The following is a 23,327-nucleotide window of genomic DNA, read 5'->3' on the forward strand; positions in this document are numbered from 1 at the left end:
ACCTAGTTACATACAGTCTTCACTGCCAATTTTGGAAGGGAATGTTTTATTGATGGTCTTTTTTTTCCTTTTGGTATCATTTGTCATTTCCAATTATCCTACTCTTTACCCAGTAAGTACCCAGTAAGGACTTAATAATGCTTTTTTTCATTCATTCATTCATTCATAGATGTAGATGGAAACCAAAACAAATGAACACATTGACCACTCAATTCTGTTTGTCTTTTAAAGTCCTTTGTAACCTAGTCCTTTCCTACCTTTCCAGTTTTCTCACTTCACTCTTCCTCCACGGATTCAATAATTCTATGACAGGCTTCTTTTGCTGTTCTTCCTACAAGATACTCCATTTCCTGACTATACTTTCACTGGCTGTCCCCCATGCCTTTAATTCTGTCCCTCCTTTTATCTCCTCCTCTTGGCTTTCCTGGTTTTCTTCAAGTCTCAGCTAAAATCCTGCCATCTGCAAGAAGCCTTTCCTGGTCCTCCTGTCCTTTCCTAGCGCCTTTCTTCTGGGATTATCTTCAATTTGTGAGTGTGTATGTGTATATGTATATGTGTGTTTTTGTATGTACATCTATACAAACAGAGGGACTGACTACACAAGGAATTCGTGGTGAACTTGCAAATTAGATTTTGTCTCTTTCCTCACTTCCAGCTTCATACCTTTGCTCCTTAGGTAAGAGCACCAGGATAGGGTAGGTGGGGTTTGGGGGTAAGGGAGTGAGGGGTGAGTGGGGTTAGATTCCTCTAGATGCTGTTGTTTATTCCTAATGATTATATCATTCCTCATCTAATCCTTATGCCTACTAGTGGCACCAAAGGAAGTGAAATTACTTTGTTTTGCCTTCTGGATTCTCTCTCCAGCTTCAGTCTCTACTTGGAAAACTGCTGCTAAAACTCTGCTAATCTTAAGGTCTGGAGGAGGGTGGTGAAAGGCCGTGACATTATGGTGTAGTGGTGAGGGGATCCCATGACAGTACGGCTCAGGGAAGGTGACCCTGAAACACAATAATTATGGGTGGCTATTACTAAAGAGCTTCAGAGCAGGATACATTGAGCTTTAGGAATTTAGTGTGGCGGGGCAAGGAAGGGGAGGCCGGTGTGGCATGTGGCATGTGCATATCTGGTATCAGTACCACTGAGACCCCAGCACGTGAATATTCCAGGAAGCCTGGTTCCTTATATTAGCTTATCTTATTCCTTCAAATGGCAGCACCGTGCCACTCCATTCTGAAGCTCACTTTCACCTGTGTATTTGTCTCTGAGCAACACCTGATGACCGGTGAGTAAAGCTCAACTGAGACCATGGGTACTTTATCACTGTAGCTGCTTCTGAGCTGATGCCCAGCCTGGCAACCAGAGAAGCCCTGGGTGGATCTCTTTTCAACATAAGACATAATAAAATGGACTTGCTGAAACCCAGTAGTATCTCAGGCCTGAGGAATTTTCCTGTATTTTGGACTCAGGAGTCTTTAGAGTGATATCATTCTAGCACTGATTGTAGACCTGTTTTGCTCCCTACTTGGCAGTCTCGATGGATGCCTTCTCCGAATAATTTTTAAATAAATAAAAGAAAATATAGAGATTACAAAGGAAATCAATTCATCAATTTTTTTTAGTTATGAAAATATTTTTTTAAAAAAATCAGGGATCCCAGGTTAAAAACTCCTGCTAAAAGGCCTTAGGGGTCTCACTCTTTTATTTCACAGACTGAAAAACTAAAGCTCAGAAGGTTAAGTTCTTTTCCCAAGTCCACACACCTGGTTAATGGAAGTAATAAGAATAATTAATGCAGTAGTCCTACATACACACGGACACATGGGGCCTACATACACATGCACCCAAACAGCCTGGCACCACCCCTTTCACGGCCTGTCTCTCAAGGAGGTCCTGCAACCTCCTGGACTTTCTGACATTGGGGATCCTGAGAGGAGTCAGCCTGGCCACCCCGGCTTCTCTCCCTAATGTTCCCTGTTCTGAAGGAAGCCTCAAATGTTCTAAGGGCCTCCCAATTCTCCTTGTTTGGGAAGAGGGAATCTGACACTGAGAATGAAAGGAAGGTCAGCAGTGACTTTGGAGCAACCAAGCCTAGGAAAGCCGGTTAACTTTTAACAGTTATTCATGTTTTTTCTTCAGCATTTGTTGTGGGGCCTAGAGTACTGCTGTGATATTTCACTGTGACATGAAGGTGACCCTGGCTTCTGATAGGCTGATGCCAGCAAATCCCAAGTTTTGCCAGGGCCTCCTGTGTTCTGAGCATTCTAAGACCATTCTAGTCTTCCACTCCAGGACCACCATAGCTAAATGCTGAGGTGGTCAACACCAGATTGGTAGTGGGTAATACCTTTTGGCTTTTTTTTTTTTTGCCACTGCAACTCATGAAAACCCATCTCCTAAGGTCTTACTAATGTTGAGATTTGCATCAGAGGAGAGAGTACTTACACTGAAGAAATCTCAGATCCTTGAACAATTCATTGTGTGGATAGTGTAAGGTGTGTGTGTGTGTGTGTGTGTGTGTGTGTGTGTGTGTGTGTGTGTGTGTGAACTGGGGAGCAGGGAATCTCACTCTCCTAAACTATGTACCCTTCAGAAATATGAGCACCATAACATTTCATTCTGGGAAGTGCTAATGCGTTAGGGTGACCACTCATAATGCTAATATTTTATCATAATACTAATATGTTTGAATTTCTAACATGGTAAAAATCCACAGATAACCCACATAAACAAAAGCTCTTTGGAAGAGTCCTTGGTTTTTCAGAGTGTAAAGGGGTCCTGAGACAACTGTTCTAGAGCATCTGATATAGTGCCCTGAATTATAAGCCATAAGATCTGTTTCCATAATCCCAGGTGCCGTAATATAGACACCAGAGACCTTTGCTCTGAAGCCATATGACTTCAATAAATGAAGACGTATTGTGTAATGGAAAGAACTGGGTCTGGGGTCAAAGGACTAGGGTTCAAATTCTGCCACTGCCATTTGGTACTTAAGTCTTATAACCTTTACAGGATTATAATCTTTATAAGTCTTAGTTTCCTCATCTGTAAAAACAAAGGGGTTGGATGGCATCTGAGGTCCCTTCCAGCTTTCAGTCAATGCGTCTGTGAACCTTGATCTCCTTCATCTTGTGCTTTTCCCATTTATTCAACACTGTTGAGTTTATGGTGATGAGGTGGCTGTGCTCAGGCAATGCTGGCCCTGAGTGGGAAAAGAAATAGATTGGATTCTGGTTTATTAGATCTTTTTATTAGGTCTTTTTGACACTTTTTATGTTTTAGCTCCAATCACTGTCAAGATAAAGAAACATAAAATCCTCAGCCTAGTATCTAAGACACTCCATAATCCACCTCCTATTTATCTTTCTAGTAATATCACATTGCCTCTTCCTACTGGACTTTGTTCCAGTCAGGCTGGTCGGCTAGCTCTTCAGACGACCTAACTTTCTGTCTCCTGCCTTTGCACAGATGGTCCTCCATGTCTCCTCTGCAGATCCTCTTCTCCAATTCATAAATTGCTCTAGTTTACTTGCATTGCTCAGATGTCACCTCTTACGTGAAGCCTTTCTCGACTCCCAACAAGTTGTAATCCCTTCCCTCCCTCTTGAAATAAATGGCTTTGTTTTTATTTTGAATCTTCTTTGCATTCATTCACCTAGCCGTGTACATGCCATGTGCTCCTTCCCCACCATGCAAGTTTCTTGAGGGCTGGGATTATTTTACTTTTGTCCTTGTAGTTTCAATGCCTAACACGTTGCTGCTGTTCAGTTGTTTCAGTCGTATCTGACTCTTTGTGACTCCATTTGGGGTTTTCTTGGCTGAGATGCCAGAGGAGTTAGCCATTTCCTTCTCCAGCTCATTTTACAGATGAGGAAACTGAGGCAAACAGGGTTAAGTGACTTGCTCAGGGCCACCTAGCTAGTGTCTGAAACCAGATTTGGAGTCATGAAAATGAGTCTTCCTGAATCCAGGCCCAGTGCTTTATCCACTGCGGCCCCTGGCATAGTAGATAGAGTGCCAGGCCTGGAGTTGGGAAGACCTGAGCACATAGTTAGCACTTAATAAATTTGTATAGAATTGAATAGAAGATTAACTATGTGTTCAGTTTTCAGGGCATTGCATCGGATGCTCCAGACCTTTTTGGTCTCGAGACCCCTTTACACTCTGAAAAATCCAAAGAGCTTTTGTTTATGTGGCTATTTACCATATTAGAAATTCAAATATATTAGTGTTATAATGAAAACCGTTTTGACTTGTGGACCCCCTGAAGGAATCTTGGGGATCCCCAGAGATGTCAAGATCACCCTTTGAGAATCGCTATTGTAGAAGCTTTATGGGACATAGTCATGGTGGTGAGAGTCAAGCAGACCTGACTTTGTTGTAGTACTTATGTGTTCCCCCAACTCATCTGATCCTCACATCCAACAGGAGGGAGGGAGTAGGGAAGTTTGTAGTCTGATTTTGTAGATGTCAAAATTGATTTGCTAAGATCTTAAGCAACAGACTCATGGTCACACTGAAGGCAAAGTCAGGACTAGATTCCAATTCTCTTGAGTCCTAGTCTCAAGCGCCTTCTGTTAAACTGTAATAGTGGAGCACTTCCCTTCGAAGAATAAATAATCCAAGGAGCCTAATGGTCTTGAAACTTTAATTTATAAGCTGTATGTATGTTACAACTGAAGATGACATATGCCGATCCAGCATTCTGGGAGAAGATAGAGTCCAAGATGTATTCTGGGGATCAGGGAGGTGTCAGTGCTGACAAAGATCGATGTTAGCCTCCATGACGGTCTTCGATCATGAGCTCTGCGGGACAGAGGCTATGCTTGATTGGTTCACCCTATGTAGCATTCAGCCCAACATGCTTTATGAATGAGTACCCAATAAATAGTCTTTGATAACCATGTTTTGTTTAGGGAAGCTTTCATAAACCGTTTGATTGACTTGGGGTCCCTCTATTTCCTTCTGAAGTATGTTATCCTTTCCACATTGCAGAGGTTAGGAGCACAGCACCCCTATGATCAGGAAAATCTGTGTAAAATTTTTTGGCCTTCTCTTCCTACCAGAGAAGAAGTCTGAACCTTTTCTTTTAGGGGGTGTTTACAGTACCTTATTGTAAAATTTGGGTTAAGTATTTGGCCATAGGTTCTGTGTTAATTCCTGGCCTTCACAAGTTTTCTGTGCCTTCCACAAAACTCCCCCATTTAATTTCTTATGCTGACCCATGGTACATCACAATGTGGAAGGGATAACTGTGGTTGGAAATTCAATCCCTTTAGGGCTTCCCCAGGACTAATCTGTCAAGTAAAAATGTATTAACTTATCAGCCTTGTTATTCAACCTTCATCCAGTATCCTCTGCCCCTCTGATTGGAGGTTGGAGCCATGACCTCCTCCAGTAGAAGGGAACAGGATTGACATTTCCTTTTCTCATTCAACTGCCTTCATTTGGGAGGTGGAGCCTATGGCAGTAGTATACGGTCTAAGACTACTTCTCTGCTTGTGCCTCAGGAGCTCCAGCCACTGGGAGCTAGGGAGACTTATTCTGGGGCCCCTGGAGAGATTCAGGTATCTTTCTAGGAGAGGCCTCTCCTATTTGGAGGCCCCTCTTCTAGATTCTAGCTAGAGACCTGTCATGCCTTCAAGCCTTATATTAGTCTTCCTTTGTCTCTCTAGAATGGCCCCAAAGCTTCTTCACTAAGTAGCAATGCCAGGATGCCCGTCTCAGTCTCCTTACATCAAGATGTGACCCAAGAGCGTCCAGTGAGCTTGGCCTCCACCACCTCTTCTTCAGGCTCATCCCAGGACAGTCAGGCCATGGAAGAGCCCAATGGAACTGGACCTGTGGCTGAGGGCGAGTCTGGCTCCCCCCATGCTAGCCATGTCCCTAGTAGCCATAACAACTCCAGCAGCTGGCTGAATCTGAGAGGGTCCCTAAAAGGCTCACCGTTTAGCTCTCGGTCTACACCTGGGCCGGGACATCACAAGCTGAGTTACCTGGGCCGAGTGGTGCGGGAGATTGTAGAGACGGAGCGCATGTACGTACAGGACCTCCGAAGCATTGTTGAGGTGAGCCACTCCTTCAGGTCCGATTGCCTATGCAGTCCTTGTTATTTTTTTCCTCTGGATCATTGTGGAGTGAGGGGTGGAGCATGGAGCACATGTCTCCAAAATAGACCAAAGGACTTCGGCTTTTGCAGTGTCCAGCTGGTTTCTCCACTAGAAAAGAAAAACCTTCTTGAAGGTTTAGTCCCAGTAATTCTGCTTCCCAGGACTAAGATTTAGAAAGAGGAATAGAGCAGAAAGCTTAGCTCTCAGATGCCTTGTTTATCTGAATTTACCAAGACCACAGATCTACAGTTTTCCTCCTTTGTTTCTCTGGCTGGTCAGACCAGGAAATTGGATCATTGGAACAGCCTGTAGGCTCCTGGGAACAGCAGTATCTGAAAGGCAAGAGAAAGGTGCAGAACCGAAAGAGAGACAGACATCAGACTGACTGCCCTTGGGGTTGACTGGTGGTAGTTAGTGTTCTCAAGGTGTTCCCAAGGAATAAAGCTAAGAAGGGGCTCTATCAAAATAGAAGAGGGAAATAGGAATGAAGTGATACCAAGAGTGCGCTGTGTAGTGGGAATGGTACCATGTTGTCCTCTACTGACTTCCTCCATGACAGGATTACCTTCTGAAGATCATCGATACACCAGGGCTGCTGAAACCAGAACAAGTCAGCGCACTGTTTGGGAACATAGAAAACATCTATGCACTAAACAGGTGAGCGACAAGCCAGGAGCTCGTTCTTCCTAGGCCTCTCAGAGTTCTGGTTGGGGCAGGGGTAAGTGGCACAGTATTGGACGAAGAGTCTGCTTTCACCCCTGCCCTCCTTTGTTAGTGCCCTTTCCTTTCTGCCCTGTGCCTCTTGGTTTTCCCACCTCTGGGATAGACCTAGTTCTGCCAGTACAAGCTCCTTTAGAGGCCTGTGAGGACTACTGGATACTTGGAAATACCTCCCTCTTTGGATAGATCATTAGTATAATGGTTAACCTTCTCCACAGGTTGAGTGGAGCTTCTTGAAGGCTCCCTAGACCATTGGTTGATGGTGCCATTTCTTCTCCAGGGATACCTCTTTTTCTTTCCTCTTTCTTTTCCCCCTTGCTTTTGGGTCAATATTCCCCCTACGTCTTCCACTGGCTTCTAGACAAGCTAAATGATCCTAGTGGCTCTACTTAGTATATTGGTTGGAAATACTGAGGCTTGAAATAGTTAAGGGTTCTGTTAGTTTTCTGTGATCTCTATTATGGAGGAACATGATTAGAGATGGGGAAAGGAGGGATAATAACGCTCCCTATCTTGTGTCTGAGGAATCCAAGGGAAAGGATCCTAGACAGCAGAAATTAGCTTTAAATAGCAAGTAAGACAGGTAAGAAACTTCTCTGGGTTCTGCGGAAGGAAAGGTTATTGTGTCTCTGGAGGAAAGGGCCACCTCTGAAGACAGGAAACAGATGGTATTTGGAAGAACTTGGGGCCAAATGAAGAAAGAGACATTCAGGGGAAACATAGGAAAAATATATACCTGGGGTTACTTGCAGTTTTCTTTTGACTAGTTGTAACTGCACCTGAGCTTGTATGTAGAATGTCACCTTGCTTCATGCCCTGAAATGCTCTAATCCAGGAACCTTGACATCTATCCCAGAGACTCTTTTTTCCTTTCCTTTAATCTTTCCCTTTGTGTGTTTGACTCCTTTTGCCAGCGCTGGAGCAGTATTCCCTCCTGAAGGTGGGTAATTATATCCCTCCCCTCTGCCCGTCCTGTTTGCTGCCAATAATTTCCCCTCCCTCACCTTCTCCTGTTGTGCTGTGTTGGTTGATCTTTGTGGTTCTTGGCTGTGTAGCATTCACTGGGGGGGATGAAAGCCCCTCAGGCCACACAGCATGACTTATAAGGCTGGACATTTCTCTGGAGCATGCTAATGACTGGGGAGGGGTAATTGGCAAGAACTTTGGGGCTGGCCATGCCTTAGAGAACACCACAAAGAAGCGGGTCTCAAATCTGATGACTTCTCTCTCCTCATTCAGTCAGCTATTGAAAGACCTGGACAGCTGTAATAATGATCCAGTGGCTGTGGCTAATTGCTTTGTAGAAAGGGTAAGAACAGAACTCAGTGTGGTTTATCAAGTGAGATAATATATATACAGCTCTTTGTAGATCTTAAAATGTTATGTTAATGTTGATGATGATGATGGTGGTGGTGCTGGTGATGATGATGATGATGGTGGTGGTGGTGATGATGATGATGGTGGTGGTGGTGGTGATGATGATGATGTGGTGGTGGTGATGATGATGATGGTGGTGGTGGTGATGGTGATGATTATGGTGGTGTTGGTGGTGGTGATGATAATGATGGTGGTGATGATGTTGGTGCTGGTGATAATGGTGGTGGTGCTGGTGATGGTGGTGGTGATGATGTTGTTGGTGGTGGTGGTGATGGTGATGATGATGTGGTGGTGGTGGTGGTGGTGGTGGTGGCGGTGGTGATGATGGTGACGATGATGGTGGTGGTAGTGGTGGTGGTAGTAGTGATGGCAACTGCAGTGTGCAGTGATAGTGTGCTGGACCTGGAGACAGGAAAACTGGAGTTCAAATTTGGCCTCAGACATTTATTAATCCTGGGCAAGTCAGTTGACCTTTTTGTGCCTTGGTTTCCTCATCTATAAAACGAATAATAACAATAGCCCCCACTTCCCAGGGCTATTGTGAGGATAAAATGAGATAATATTTGTAAAGAATTTCGCAAACTTTAAAGTGCTATATAAATGCTGTTGCTGCTGCTCTTACTCCTCCTACTCCTACTCCTGCTGCTACTAATACTACTACCTGTACCACTCCACTGGGGAACTGACTCTTGGTAGTAGGCTGCTAAGGGGACTATTTATGGCTGCGCTGGAATAGGGACCAAAGACTCTTGGAAATTGGATGGGGCAAAGTACCCTAGGAGAGTCTCAGAGGTATGGCTTGGGTAAGTTTATGTTCACAGTCATATTAGAAAATCCTCTTTTCTTCCTTTCCTTAGAGCCAAGAATTTGACATTTATACCCAGTACTGCAACAATTATCCAAAGTAAGTAACTCCAGGCTGGAAAGGGGAGGGAGGTTTGAGGCATAACCAGACTAGTACTCTTTTCCTTCCTACCACCACCATGACCACTTCTGCCCTATGATTTCATCTCTTAGTGATGACTTCCTTCTCTCTGCAGTTCAGTGGCAGCCCTAACTGAATGCATGAGAGACAAACACCAGGCCAAGTTCTTCCGGGACCGCCAAGAGGTCTTGCAACACTCTCTGCCCCTGGGCTCTTTTTTGCTGAAGCCAGTCCAAAGAATTCTCAAGTACCACCTTCTTCTCCAGGTAACCTGCACCTGGGCTTCATCTCTGAGGTCCGGTGGGGCTGGCTGAGGCCCAATCAGGACTGAGGAAGGCAACGCTTGGGTAGACAGCAGGGTTTTCAGGGGAGAGATCAGGAACTTGACATTCTTTGTCTCTGTGTAGGAAATCGCCAAGCATTTCGATGAGGAGGAGGATGGCTTTGAGATGGTTGAGGATGCAATCGACACCATGACTTGTGTGGCCTGGTACATCAATGACATGAAGAGGAAGCATGAGCATGCTGTCCGACTCCAGGTGCCTGGGCAGTTGGAAGGTTGGACGGGAGGTCAGAAGGGAGAAAGGGCTGACAGTGTCAAGAGACGAGCCGATGCGATTGGTCCTCGGGCGGGGGGGAAAGCGGTAGAATCCTTACCAAAATAACCTAAAGAGAGAGAAGCAGGCCACACACTGGTCCTGAGGTGCTTGTATGATACCAATATCTTTGACACTCTAGTCATGAAAAATCATTTTTCATGTTAGTGACACAGCTAGGTAGAGTAATGGAGAGAGTGCTGGATTGGGTCAAGAAAGCCCAAGTTTAAATCTTGCTTAAGAAAAACTAGCTGTCTGACCCTAAGTGAATCACTTACCCTTGCTCAGCCTCAGTTTTCTTTATCCGTAAAGTGGGGATGAAAATAATAGCTCCTACCTCCAAGGGTTGTGGTGAGGATCAAAAGAGATAGTATTGGTAAAGTGTTTTGCAAACTTTGAAAATATAGAAATGCGAGCAGTTATTATTATTGTGCTGTTTTTGTTATTATCATCATAGACTGCCCTTATTTATTTCCTTTACCCCAGAGTCAAGCTGTGGCTCCTGAGTCTTGCTAGAAAGAAAGGGCTAGGGGGTGCAGTGGATAGAGCACTGGCCTTGGATTCAGGAGGACCTGAGTTCAAATCCAGCCTAGCTGTGTGACCCTGGGCAAGTCACTTAACCCCACTGCCTAACCAAAAACAGAAAGAAAGGGCTAGATTCCTTTCTCCTGGCCTGATGCCTTTTGCAACTCTACCCCACCCGCCATCTGATGTGGGATGTATTTCTCATCTACAGGAAATCCAGTCACTCCTGATCAATTGGAAAGGGCCAGATCTGACGACCTACGGAGAGCTGGTCTTGGAAGGCACTTTCCGTGTGCATCGCGTGCGGAACGAGAGGACTTTCTTTCTCTTTGACAAGGCGTTGTTCATCACTAAAAAGCGAGGAGACCACTTCGTCTACAAAGGGCACATCCCGGTAACCAGGCTTTCCCCTTCCTCCCAACCTAAGCTAGGACTCCTACTCTGTCTCCTTCTGCTAGGGAATCTGACTGCTCATTTTCCTACTTCAGAGCAGCTGTGGGTCCAGTGCGCAGCCGCCTCTGCTGTGGCTCTGGTTCTCTTCATTTCTGTCCCTCCCAGTCTGTGCCTTGGGCTGACAAGACTTTTCAGGCTGGTTTGGTCTTCTTCCTGGTGTCTAACATGTTTTTCTCTTTCTCCTTCCCTGGCCCTTTAATAGTGCTCCTCCTTGATGCTGATTGAGAGCACCAGAGACTCCCTGTGTTTCACAGTCACTCACTACAAACACAGCAAGCAGCAGTATAGCATCCAGGTGAGGAGGGGAGGGCAGGAGTGTCGTGTAACACAGGGGCCAGAATGAGAGCTCTTTGCAGAGCTCGGAAGGGACACTGTGCACGTTGGGGTCGGTTCCTTGCCTCTAGGCACCATTTCCCAGTTGTCCCTTCCCCTTGGATTTTTCCAGGCCAAATCAGTAGAAGAGAAGCGTGCATGGACCCATCACATCAAGAGGCTTATCCTAGAGAATCACCATGCCACTATTCCTCAAAAGGTGAGGGGAGCAGAGAAGAGCCTAGAGCTTCCTGGCTGTCTGTGGGAAGGAGGCATTGTGGTTACTGCTTCCAGAAGTTATTGTAACTCTGTTGTGGTAAAGGATCCTGTGGGTTTGAGGGGGAATGTGACAGATGAGTACAGTTATTCCTTCCACATTGTGGGGGTTGGGGGTAAAGTGCCCCCTCAATCTGGAAAATCCACAGAAAATTTTTCAGCCCTCCCTTCATGCCAGAGAAGAAGTCTGAATTTTTTCTTTTATGGGATGTTTACGGTACCTTATTGTAAAATTTGGGTTAAGTATTTGGTCATAGGCATACTTTATGCATTTCTAAGTTTCTGAACTTTTTCTGTGTTGTTTGTGGCTTCCACAAATTCCCCTCAAATTCCCATTTACAGTAATTTCTTACGCCAACCCGTGACATATTGAAATGACAGTAGGGAAAGTTGAGATGTGGAAGGGATAAGTGAGATACATGCATCCTTGGTGAAGCGCTGAGTAGTCCTTTAGGAGTGGTCAAAGAGTGTGTTGTGGGTCTTGTATCAGATGTTTGGGAATAACTTATTCTTTTTCCTTTTATCCCAGGCTAAGGAAGCCATCTTGGAAATGGACTCCTATTGTAAGTTCCTCCTCACTTGACTGTTTTGTTCCTGAATGTGTATGTCAGAATATCAGCGTATGCTCTGGGTAGTCTTCACGTCCACCTCCTGTTCCCTGGCTTATTTGTGTCCCATGGAGCTTAGAGGACAGAAGAGCGGTCTTAGGCATGAGAAAAGAGTCAAAGGAACATAGTGACAATGGCAGCCTGTTGTTAGGAATGGGTGGATGGCATTGCCAAGTCTTCCACCTTCTGAAAGGCATTAGTTGACTTTAGGAAATGAGAAGGGGCATTAGAAGCATCTAAGGTACTGAGGCTGAGGGAGAAGGGATAAAAAGGAGAATGGATGTGTGGAGATTCTAAAAGATAGAAATAGTAGGGAAAAAAAAATGAAATGTATATTTTGTTTGTAGACCCCCACCGATACCGCTACAGTCCAGAAAGGCTGAAAAAGGCTTGGTCTTCCCAAGATGACATGCCCACTCAAGTGCGTCAGTATCGGCGACAATCTGGTAAGGACAAAGATAATACATGAAAATTATGCTGCCAGTCAAGCAGGCTAGAAGATGAATGAATGAATGAATGAATGAATGATGAATGAATGAATGAAACTAATTAGAAAGCATTTATTCAGCACTTACTGTATATCAGGCACAGTGCTAAGTGATGGTGTCATGAATAGAAAAAAGGGAGTCAGTGCTGTCAAGGAGCTTACCATCCTGATTGAGAGAAAGAACACAGAAAAGAAAGTTCACTGCAGGATACAGATGGAAAGGCCCCGAAGTTAACGGGCCTTAAGCGCTGTCACTACTGACCTACTCCAGCTCTGTCCTTGCCTGCTGAGATCTCTGTAACTAATTATTTAGAGCTGTTGCTCTGTCTTCCTCCCACTGAAATAAAATGTGATCCAGTTGACAGCTGGGAACATCATTCCCCTGCATGGTACCTTTGCTCACGTAGGCCAGAAAAAAAAATGGGAATGGAGCAAAGGTCAAGAGATCTGAGTTCTAGTTCTGCTCATACCACTTACTAGCTGTGTACAGGTCACTTATCCTCTCTGTATCTCAGCTCCCTTGTCTAAAAAATGAGCAGGTTGGAGGAGGTGAGGACCATAATCCCTGTCCATCTCTAACATTCTGTGATTCTAATTTGCGTCTGGATCCTTCTGTCCTCATGGAGCTGGGCAAGCTACGTTATTTACTCTCTTTGAGCTTAGCACTCCCGTATTTCTGGGCCCCTTCTTAGCTAACTCGCAAGCTGAAGTATCTCCGGGGCAAGAGAGGAGTAGCTGTTCTGACATCACTGTTGGTCTCTGGCCTGCTTCTGGAATGGCAGGGCACTTAAAGGGACTGGGAAAAGCAAGTCAGATTTCCTAAAGTGGCACCAAATCGAGACGAGAAATATTTACTTTGGATCTTGGGGGGAAATTCCATTATCCCCTCAGATTATTCTCTGCCTGGGACTGTGTTCCATTGGCCCATTTGAATAAAAGCTCTCTTTGAGAAAAGTTGCGTCTGCTTTTACTGTGTCTGTTCACACTATTAATACAACTGCTCCCTCCTCCAAGAAATCTGGATACTGTTGTGTCCAGTATCTAGTTCTGTCTGCTGAGCTGAGTTCCTGGCTGTGTGTGTGAGAGAGACAGAGAGAACACACGCACACTTCTTTTTTTCCTTTCTCTCTTGGTTTCTACTCTCAGCTCTACTTAGCCAGAGCTCAGGGACAGATCTGGTTCAGGCAGGGTCCCACTAGAGTTTTCCACTTGATGGCAGATCAGACATCAGCTTGTCTTAGATAATTGGATCCAAAATTTCTGGAATGAGCAGGAGCCAGGTTTTGGCTTCACTTTCAACAAACATTCACTAGGCTCTGGTTGCCTCTGCACAATCCACGAGCACTCACATATTCCCTTGAGGATGTCTACATTTGACCCTTCGGGCTTTATTTCTCTTTGGAACCCAATTGTTATTGGCAATTTTTTCCCCCTTTCATTGAGTAGAAATATACTCTGGATCTTAGTTTAATTTTACTTGGCCTTTGGAGCAGATACCAAGTGCTAAAGTGCTGGTCTTAGAATCAGGAAGAACTGAGTTCAAATCTTCCCTCAGACAATTCCTAGCTGTATCAAGTTGTTTAACCTCTCTCAGGCTCAGTTTTCCTCATGTGTAAAATGGGGATAATTCTAGGACCTCATTGACAGGGTTGTCATGAGAATCAAATGAAACATTTTTAGCTGTTTGCAACCTTAGAACACAGGAATGTTAGCTATTATTATCATTACTACCCAGAGGGGAGATTTTCATTTATGCTTTTGTTTATGTAAAACAATGGAAATCGCAAATCTTTAAGAGCAACTTCTTAAAAGGTCACAAATTGTGTGTGTGTTACTGTATCTGTGTCATTCTCTCAGTGCCTCCTGTATGTATAGCTCTGCATTTAATTTTCTCCCTTTCCTTTCTAGAAATCTATCATGCTTAATATCTTTTTTTCTCCCAGCGTCTTTTCAAACCTGCTTTCTATCTCATCTCTACTTCCTTGGCACTGTCCTCTTAACATGCAATGTGTGTGTCTAAAGTGTTCTCTGCAGTTTTTCTGCTATGCACCAGATTTACACTGGCCAAAATTGGCGATAAGATGGTGATACTTGGGGACTATCACAGCAGAAGAAAAAGACCCATGTACAGGAAAACCTCGGCTATCCTGAAACTTTTGGGGATGTTTTCCTAATATTTTAGGGTTTCCTTTCATCACTGAAACTTGTTTTGGGCAATTCCTTGGATTAAAAAAAAAAGATATACTCCCCTGACTTCTTAAACAAGGACCAAAAAGGGGGGGGGGGGAAATACTTGTAAACATTTTTGTTTTTTCTGTTTCTTCTTGTTCTCACCTATCAGGTGTTTGCTAGTCACTCCCATTAAGTGTATGGTCTTTATAACATCCATTTTGCCTACTTTGAGGCTAGTTTTAAATCCCTTTCTTTGTTCCTGATGGAGGAAGTGCCTTGGCAAATTGTTTTAGTTAGATTTTACTCTTCATTTTTAATTTCTTTGTCATGGTTGTTGAAAATTTCATATTTTTTATTCTTAATTTTAAAAACAGACGAGTTAGTGTTTTATAATCCTCACAAGGAAAGCTAAACAAGTTTCTGTTTGTTTTTTACTTATACAGTAATTGGTTTTATTTTTTCCTTTGGGTCAGTGACCTTCAACAGTTAAGTTTTCTACCTTGGATCTATAGCTTTGGGAATAGCTAAAGAGAGAGTAATTACTGTTGTTATGTGGTCCACGTAGAAAATTAATGGGCAGTAGCTTGTATCTCCTACTTACACCAATTAGGGAAGGATGAGAGTTGGGTTAAGGGGTCAACTAAGGGATAAATTCCTCCAGAAAATACTAGTTGTCTGGTAAGCCCCTGGAAAGTCATCCTTTTGTTTTTGAAGTTCAAGGAGTGGAATTCATGTCCTACACAATCTGGTCCCACTGACTTTATTCTCATATTTCATTTATTAAATTCACTCACCCTTTATCATCTTTGTAGAAAAGGTATTCAGCCTTTGAGGAGATGCCTTTTTAAAACTGTTTTATTCAGACATTTTTGGTCCTACAAGGGTTTGGGGTAACTAGCAAGGGATAGTGTCACCTAATGGATGTATTTTTTTATCCTGTCCCCAGAGCCTGGTCACCCCCAGTGCAATCAGGAGATACTCCCCAACGGGCTGCACAGCTCCATGATGCTGGGCCTTCAGGGCCGCAGAAAGTCGGGTGCGAGCTCTGCTCTCCAGCTTGGGGCTCTGTGGCGGGTGCTCTGGGAGCTATGGGTGCTGGGCAAATGGCATTGTGCTAATAATTTTGACCTGCAGAACATGTAATTGAAGGAGGTAGTGATTTTGAGGTAAAGTGAGGAATCCATATGGTTGGTACAGTTATCTAGCCAGTCAGCCCACACAGGGAGGAATAGAAGAACTCAGTTCCCATTCCTGCTACCCTAGAAACACCAGCAAACATTTTAAAAATTGAGCTAAGTGCCAAAGCTTCTTTCTATATGCCTTGGAGGGAAGGTTTCACCTTGGTTTCTGTGGTCTCCATTTTTCCGGTCATGAACAGAGATCTATAAGGCAGACCCTATCCCCAGTAAGTACATCTCTAGAAGAGATGTAGACCTGTCCCATAAGAAGGAATAGACGTTGTCTTGGGGCTGGAACTCTTACGCCAAACTCTATAGGAATAGGTTGAGAACTATATAGAAGCTAGTCTTTGTGCTACCGTGGAATGCTCATTGAGGCGATAAGGATTCTGGGAGAGGAGGGAAGGTGTGGATTCCAGGCTGGTGAGAGATGCTGGTGGCATTGTAAGCTTGGGGCTAAGACTGGGCAGAATTCATTTCCTTAGATTGTGGCTGACTTTACCAAATGTACTTAATTCTCCAGAGCCAACCAAGCAGCTTCTCAGGCAGCTTAATGAGAAAGGTGAGTATTCAATGTCCCAGCCATCCCCCCCATTCTGGGATCATGGGGGTAGTGTGGGGGGAGGCAGAGAAGCCCCTGTTCTAGGCACAGTCCTAGTGAATGGTAATTAGGCACAAACTCTGTCAGCACCCTGCAAGGGTAGAGGAGATCAGTAGGAGCACAGATTGAAAAGAGGAAAAAAGTAAAAATTTAAAAATTTTTAAAATTTTTAAAAAAGAAAGAAAAGAGGGTAGGTTTACGAGCTAGATGCTTCCAGCTTTTGTTCTCTGCTTTTCCACTGTGACCCTGAGCAGGTTCACATCCAGTTATAGGCCTCCGCTGCTTCGTCTACTTAAAGGACCTAAAAATTGTTTCCTAGTAAGAAACTAGCCTGATTTACTCACAGTGAGGAGTGGGTGGCTGATGCTCTGGTCTTGAGGTGATAAGAGTAGGCAACTTGAACATCATCCCTGAGAAGAGCTCATGGCTGTAGTGCTCTAATCTGTATCCCTATCATGTTGACTCTACTTCCTATCCATAGTTTCATAGACATCCTAGAACCTGGGTTGAGGATCCCTAAGATGGTATCCAAGTCATACCCTCAATGCTATAGTCTTCCTGGCTTCTCTAAGGAGGTTGTTTTCTTGGCTTACATCATCTCTCTCTCTCTTTTTTTTTTCCTTCCCATGTGTTGGGGATCTGATGATGCTGGCAGCGTCAAGGACATCGGGTCTCAAGGTAAGACCAACGAGCGGCCTGGAGATGGGATACAGGATGGAACAGGGAATTGGCATTCAGGTGGGTAAGGGTATAGATACTAAGAGTCAATCCCCTATCCCATTAGCTATGATTTCTTTTATTTTCCCAGCCCTGTTTTCCCTTTCCGTGAATTATACCAGGGCAGAGTGTCTCCCATGCTCTGATTCTGTTCTTTCATATATCTCAGTCCTTGCCTCTGAGGCCATACCATTGTAGACTATACTTGGGGCTAATGCTCCCAAATTATATGCTTCATAAAAATCTTAACTAAGTCCTCTCTACCCTATGCCCCAGTTTCTCTCCACCCTTTCTCCTCTACCTATTCCTGGCCTTATATTGAGTCCCTGGTTGGTACTTGGGATAGACCAGTTACTACCACTTGCCTAAACCCACCAGAAGTTGAAAAGTTGGGAGGCAGTTGAGGTTCCAGGTTACAAGAAGGCCATGTTTGTACCTTAAACAGCATGCAGGTAGCGCTGGAGCCCTCCTGGATTTTGGACAGCTGCCCCTTACAGGGGAGCAGCAGTCTGAAGCTGAAGGGGCTGCTCAGGAGGAAGAGGAGGAGGAGGAGGAGGAGGAAGTGGTGGAGGAAGAGCAGGCCCTTCAGAAGGCCTCTCCGGAGGACCTGACTGTGAGCGATGGCAGCAAGAAGGGGGCCAGGGCTGAGCCACAAGGTTCAGAGGAAGAGGAGGAGGAGGAGGAGGAGAGTCTGGTGGTAGCTGAGCAGGTAGCCGACTTTGCCAGCTCCCTGCTGGCTGCCCTCCACTGCTGGCACTATCGAGCCAACGCTTTACTTTTCTCCCGGGGCGCTATGGTGAGGTGGTCTCTTTGATCTCCCTTCCTCTGCATGTTCCCAACGCACAGTGAATGTCTGGCTCAGAATTCCTACCCCTCCCTTCCTCCACAACCCCAAGCTTGGGTTCCTTCTGTGTCTCAATAATCAATACATCCATCTCCTCAGTAGCTGTTTTACCCTGGTGAGCCCCCAGCATGCTCTGCTTTGCCATCTGGGTTAACCTCATGCATTACTTGATAAATAAGACTAACAAGCAAAGGGGGGTGGTCTGGGTTGAAATGGAGAGAGTGGGAGATACAGATTGCCAGGGTGGCATAAAAAGAGGGTTGATTTTTCTTTCTTTCTTTCTTTTTTTTTTTTTTAAAGACAAATTTTCTAGAGCAAAAAGCTTTTATCTCCTGGCTTCCTAGTTCAGTTCAGCTCTAGAACTCTTTGGTCCTGAAGCTGAAATTCTAGGATAGGCCAGCAACTTGGTATTTCAGAAAGGTGCCTGCAGGTACAGGGGCCCCCCAAAAAGAGCTGCTAAATTAGGTCTCTAATTTCTGACTATGTACACCAGTGTTTGGTGTTGATTCCGTCTCTCTGTTGGGGGCAGGTTAAAGGGCATGACGAATACGAAGTAGCCAAAGGCTATAAAAGGCCCAGTGGCCAGTCTCTAACGAGTCCTGAGAAGCGCATGAGCTTTGAGTCTGTCTCCTCCCTGCCAGAGGTAAGTACTTGGTGATGACGTGGCAAGGTAGGCCTGGGCAGGGACGCTGGTATCGTTAGAGGAAGCACCACAAAGGAAACACACTATGTTGTTTTCAACATCGTCAATAAAACCTCATCAGAGATCCCCAGTTTTCTGCCTGAGATTCAACAGATATGTATTAAATGTGTATTCTGTGCAAGACACTGCTCAGATGATTTTTAAGAATATAGGTCAACCTCTAACCTCTTATTCACCCAGGAAGAATTGATTTTCAGAGGTCATGACCAAATCCCCGGCTTATACATACTTTTTTTTTTTTTTTGGTTAGGCAACAGGATTAAGTGACTTGCCCAGGGTCACACAGCTAGTAAGTGTTATGTGTCAGTCTGAGGCCAGATTTGAACTCAAGTCCTCCTGAACCCAGGGCCGGTACTCTATCCACTGCGCCACCTAGCTACCCCATAGCTTATAAATACTTGATAGGACTCTAAGCTTGGGACTTTTGTAACTATTCCATACTGAAGATTCTAGAGTCATGGGGGAGGTTGATGAAACTTTCTGTATCACTTCCATAGTTCTGAGCTGCAGTAGAAATCCCCATCCCAAACCCCAAATCTACAGAGCTCCAGTAGTAAAAGTGCAGAACGGTGAAGGCTTTAGTGAACTGCTAGAAAATCCCCTTTCACCTTTACTACGAGGCTGTCAAGACTTTAGTCTGGAGATTAGAGCAGGAGTTACCTACTGCATGTTGAGACTAATAGATGTGGGTGGAATGCCATTCCTAAGACCCCTACTTTCCCACTTAATAGTCTTTCCTGAAAGTTTGGGCGTTTGGAAACATGTGCCCAGGCTTCCCCTTTCCCCAAAGTATCAGCTCTCCCTCACCACCCTTGTGATCCTGACCTGTCAGCTGCCGTAAGTAAGGTCCGTCACTGGGCTGTGAGGAGGTCAGGTTGCTCCTCCCTTAGCGTCCTCTGAAAAAGAGCTCATGTAATTGTGTGTTTCAGGCTGAACCAGATACGGAATCTGAAGCCAGGCAAGGGCTGTTCCCAGCCACAGAGGGTGATAGTGGAGAGGTGATGCAGTCAGACATAGAATCATCATGCATCCTGGAACAGCATCACCAGGAGGTGCTAGGGTCTGACCATCCAGTCAAAATGGTTGACCGTGCAGTTGCTGAGAACACAGAGGACCTTAAAAACCTCAGCAGTGAGGAAGAGGAGGAAGGAACAGTGCCGGAGCCAGAGAGCATTCTGCCAACGTCTGTGCTGGACCAGGCTAGCATCATTGCTGAAAGGTTTGTCAGCACCTTCTCCCGGCGCAACAGTCTGGCTCTGGAGGACGGCAAGGCCAGTGGCTTTTTGACTCCCCGGCTGGTCAGTCGGAGTAGCAGTGTCCGGAGCCTCGATGGCATCGAGAAGGGGCCAGCCAACCACTGTGGCACCACAGACTCACTCAGCTCCTTGCTGCCCCTAGAAGCAGAATCTGATGGTGGGCTGGCCTCAGAGAACAGCTCTACCTTCAGTAGAGCTGTGCCTCCAAGCCCCAGCTGCTCAGGAGAACCTGAAAGGTTGTCTAGCAAGAAGGAGGACACGCTTTCCACCCGAGACCGACTGCTACTTGACAAGATCAAGAATTACTACGAGAATGCGGAACACCATGATGCAGGCTTTAGCATCCGGCGCCGAGAGAGTCTTTCCTACATTCCTAAGGGCTTGGTAAGGAACTCTGTGTTCAGGTTCAATAGCCTTCCTAGGCCAGAGCCTAAACCAGCGGCCCCTGTTGGGCGCAAAAGACTAGACAGTTCCAGACCTGCTTCTTGGACTCTCTTTGATCTCCCTGGACCAGGCCAAGCTGGTTCTAGGGACCCTCCCCCCATCACTGATGCCGAATTCCGCCCGTCATCAGAAATGGTGAAGATGTGGGAAGGAATGGAGTCCTCTGGAGATATCTGCAAGAACCCAGCAGAGGGGAACGAGATGGAATCAGGCCTGAGCAAGGAGAATGGCTTTGACCTGCGCGAGCCACTGTTCATCCTGGAGGAGCATGAGCTGGGAGCGATCAGCGAGGAGCCAGTCGGTCCCTGCCTAGAGGGCATCACCCTCCCTGATCGAGCTGGCCGTGCCCAGCTGGCCAGGGAGCTAAAGGAGCTGGTAAAGGAGCTGAGTGGCAGAGATGAAGAGCTACCCTCTCCACTGCACCCTCACATCATGCAGCTCTCCCACATGATGGACAGGGACTTGACTGAGCGTGTCAAGAACAAGGTCTACCAGCTGGCCCGTCAGTACAGTCTCAGGATCAAGAGCCATAAGCCCACGATGCCTCAGCGAAGAAAGGTAGATCCAGAGCAAGGGAAGAGTCTGGCCTTGCCCCATCTGCAGGAGGAGATGCGAGAGCTACCTTACAAAGGTACAGTAATGGGAAGGACGCTTTTCTACCAGTCGGCTCCTGCTTATGAGAAAGTTTAATCCTTAAGGAACTTTTGGAAATGCAAAGTGCTGCTGGTGGCGGTGGGGCTGGAATGGCCTTTATTTTCTCTTACTGCCAATGGAAAAAAAAAAAGGGAATTGTATCAGCAGTTGGTCAAAGCCCCCAGAAAAATGCCTTAATAAACAAAGTATAGTAGAAAGCACACTGGGTTCAGTCAGAAGACTTGAGTTTTAGGACTGATTCAACCCTTTCAAGCAGTGGATGTGGATAAGTCATACTTCTTCAAGCCTCACTTTCCTCATTTATAAAATGGGTATAAAACTTTACTCCACGGGGCTGCTTTGACAAAAGTGCTTTATAAATCTTAAAGTGTAAACCTTTATATATAAAGGTGTACTATTATGAATATTAACATCAATAATATGGGCCAGCAATCCCTGGCCATAACTGCTGAACAAAGAGAAATTGGGGGGGAGGGGGCAGGACAGACATTTATAATCCATTGAAAAATGCTCTTACATCCACTTGGTTCCTAATCTTTTTGTATTGCATTTCCCTGCTTTATTTCCTTATCATTATAGGGCTCTTCCTTTTGTTTTGTCTAAGGTGATATGGGAATGATAAACAAGAGCAAAATGAAACATTAAAATAGGTAGCCCACATATGTATTTGACAGTCACCAGTCAGATCATCCTCCTAATAGCTAGCAGTGAAAAAGCTCATTTTCCTACTTCTCTTTATCTTACTTGGTACTCATTTTGCTGTTCTTTTCCCCATAGGTAAAATGAAGCCATTACTGTCCCTCTCAAATAATGAACAAGTAATGGTCTTGGAGCATGGCCCCTTCAAGTCCACCTCAGCAAGGGAGAAATCACCTCGACGCTTCTACAGTTCTTCTTCCTCAAAGGCCGGCTCTCCTGGAGGCTGGGCATCTAACCGCAGTCCCCTCAGTCCTGTTGACGTAGAAACTTTCCACTGGCCAGATGTCCGTGAGCTCTGTTCAAAGTATTCTTCCCATGAGGAGGCTACCCAGGCTGGACGAGGCCGGCGTCAAGGCCCTCCCATCAACCGGAGCCTCTCGGTACCAGAGAACATCATGGAGCCAGCCCCAGTGGGGAAGATGAGTCGCTGTTGCAGCCTGAACACCCACAAGAGTAGAAGAACCCAAGAAATAAGCCAGCCTCAGCCTCATAAGGATCTGTTTTTACTTGGCTCCTCCCAAATACCAGGGCAGGAAGTAGATGAAGCTTTGTACCTCACAGCAGACTTGACCCTGGAGAATAACCGGAGAGTCATCATCTTAGAGAAGGGGCCACCACCACTGATAGGTGAGGGAGAGCAAGACAGCCATGTGCAAATCCAGTTACCCACCTCCCCGGAAAAGATCTCCTTGAAGGCAGTGGTAGAACGATGCAAGGCTTACCAAGAATCAGAGGAGCTCCGCTGGCAAGAAGAGGGGGGCCGGGGCCCTCAGCAAATATGGCAAGCGGATGCAGCTGATATGGCCCAACAGGGTCGAGTGAGAAACCTGAGGGAAAAATTCCAGACCTTGAACTCAAATGGTTGAATTAGGCTTCTTAGGAGAGAGAAGGGAAAGTGCTGCTGAGATGGGGGAAGAGCTATACCTGTGTGTGATGGACCTTCTCAGACTTCCCTACCTGCATCCCAGCTCCTCCCAAGCCTCGACTTTCCCAGTGTGCCTGCCTCTCTTCTGACACCAGATTATGTGGAGTAAACCTTTGGCTGTTCTGCACCCTCTGTCTCTCTTCTCCATTCTAAGTAGGCACTGGTGCTGATGGTATGTTTAGCACATACTGTGGCCTGCTGCCTTGTGCTGCTGGCTGAAAAGCTCCCTGGGGGTTGAGACCATTGTTATGCCAATAGGACTCCTTGTTGTTACAGTCCGAAGCCTGTGTAAACTATTTCCCTTTTATGTTTTTTTTTTCTTCTGGTATAAGACCAAATATTTAAGTTCACTTCTCTCCAGGGAGAGGTGCCCACAGGCCATGGTCTGCATCTTGCCAGCCACTGCCAGGCTGAAGAGTATACCCGGAAGAAAAATGTGAGAAGGTGGCTCGGGAGGATTTCCTTTATTAAATGCTCCTGTTCCAATGATTCAGGGAGAAAAGAGAAGTCTGGGACTTGAACAATAATTTATTACTTTCCATCCTGTGGGGTGTGTATTTGTGTATGTTTGTGTATGTGTGTGTGTGGTTTTTTTGTTTATTTCCTTCTTCCCCTTTCCTATTTTTAAGAATGTAATTGACTCAGTCCAGGTACTTTTGAGGGTTGCTTTGCTGACCCAATGGTTGTTTCTAATGTACACACATTTTATCCCTTGCCAATGGTGCAATAACCCCTGCTGACCAGCCAA

General features: G+C 45.4%; 1 protein-coding gene across 7 annotated transcripts in view; it reads left to right on the plus strand.

The window, feature by feature from the left end:
• Window positions 1-23,327, plus strand: part of PLEKHG3 (pleckstrin homology and RhoGEF domain containing G3) — a 53,162-nt gene extending 29,835 nt beyond the window's left edge. For 3 of the 7 annotated variants that reach the window (XM_078151529.1, XM_078151531.1, XM_021004716.2), the window contains 17 exons: window positions 5,673-6,065; window positions 6,667-6,764; window positions 8,067-8,136; window positions 9,062-9,108; window positions 9,245-9,395; window positions 9,537-9,668; window positions 10,462-10,644; window positions 10,906-10,998; window positions 11,149-11,235; window positions 11,821-11,854; window positions 12,247-12,345; window positions 16,260-16,298; window positions 16,993-17,075; window positions 17,500-17,850; window positions 18,428-18,541; window positions 19,531-20,932; window positions 21,733-23,327. In XM_078151529.1, coding sequence (XP_078007655.1) covers window positions 5,712-6,065; window positions 6,667-6,764; window positions 8,067-8,136; window positions 9,062-9,108; window positions 9,245-9,395; window positions 9,537-9,668; window positions 10,462-10,644; window positions 10,906-10,998; window positions 11,149-11,235; window positions 11,821-11,854; window positions 12,247-12,345; window positions 16,260-16,298; window positions 16,993-17,075; window positions 17,500-17,850; window positions 18,428-18,541; window positions 19,531-20,932; window positions 21,733-22,520 — 4,125 coding nt within the window. In that variant the 5' untranslated portion in view covers window positions 5,673-5,711 and the 3' untranslated portion in view covers window positions 22,521-23,327. The remainder of the gene's footprint in view (window positions 1-5,672; window positions 6,066-6,666; window positions 6,765-8,066; window positions 8,137-9,061; window positions 9,109-9,244; window positions 9,396-9,536; window positions 9,669-10,461; window positions 10,645-10,905; window positions 10,999-11,148; window positions 11,236-11,820; window positions 11,855-12,246; window positions 12,346-16,259; window positions 16,299-16,992; window positions 17,076-17,499; window positions 17,851-18,427; window positions 18,542-19,530; window positions 20,933-21,732) is intronic. The other 4 variants (XM_078151528.1, XM_021004718.1, XM_078151530.1 and 1 more) reach the window with 4 other exon arrangements.

This window comes from Phascolarctos cinereus, unplaced genomic scaffold, assembly GCF_003287225.1.
Source record: "Phascolarctos cinereus isolate Bilbo 61053 unplaced genomic scaffold, phaCin_HiC Scaffold_3;HRSCAF=262, whole genome shotgun sequence".
NCBI classification, from domain to species: domain Eukaryota; kingdom Metazoa; phylum Chordata; class Mammalia; order Diprotodontia; family Phascolarctidae; genus Phascolarctos; species Phascolarctos cinereus.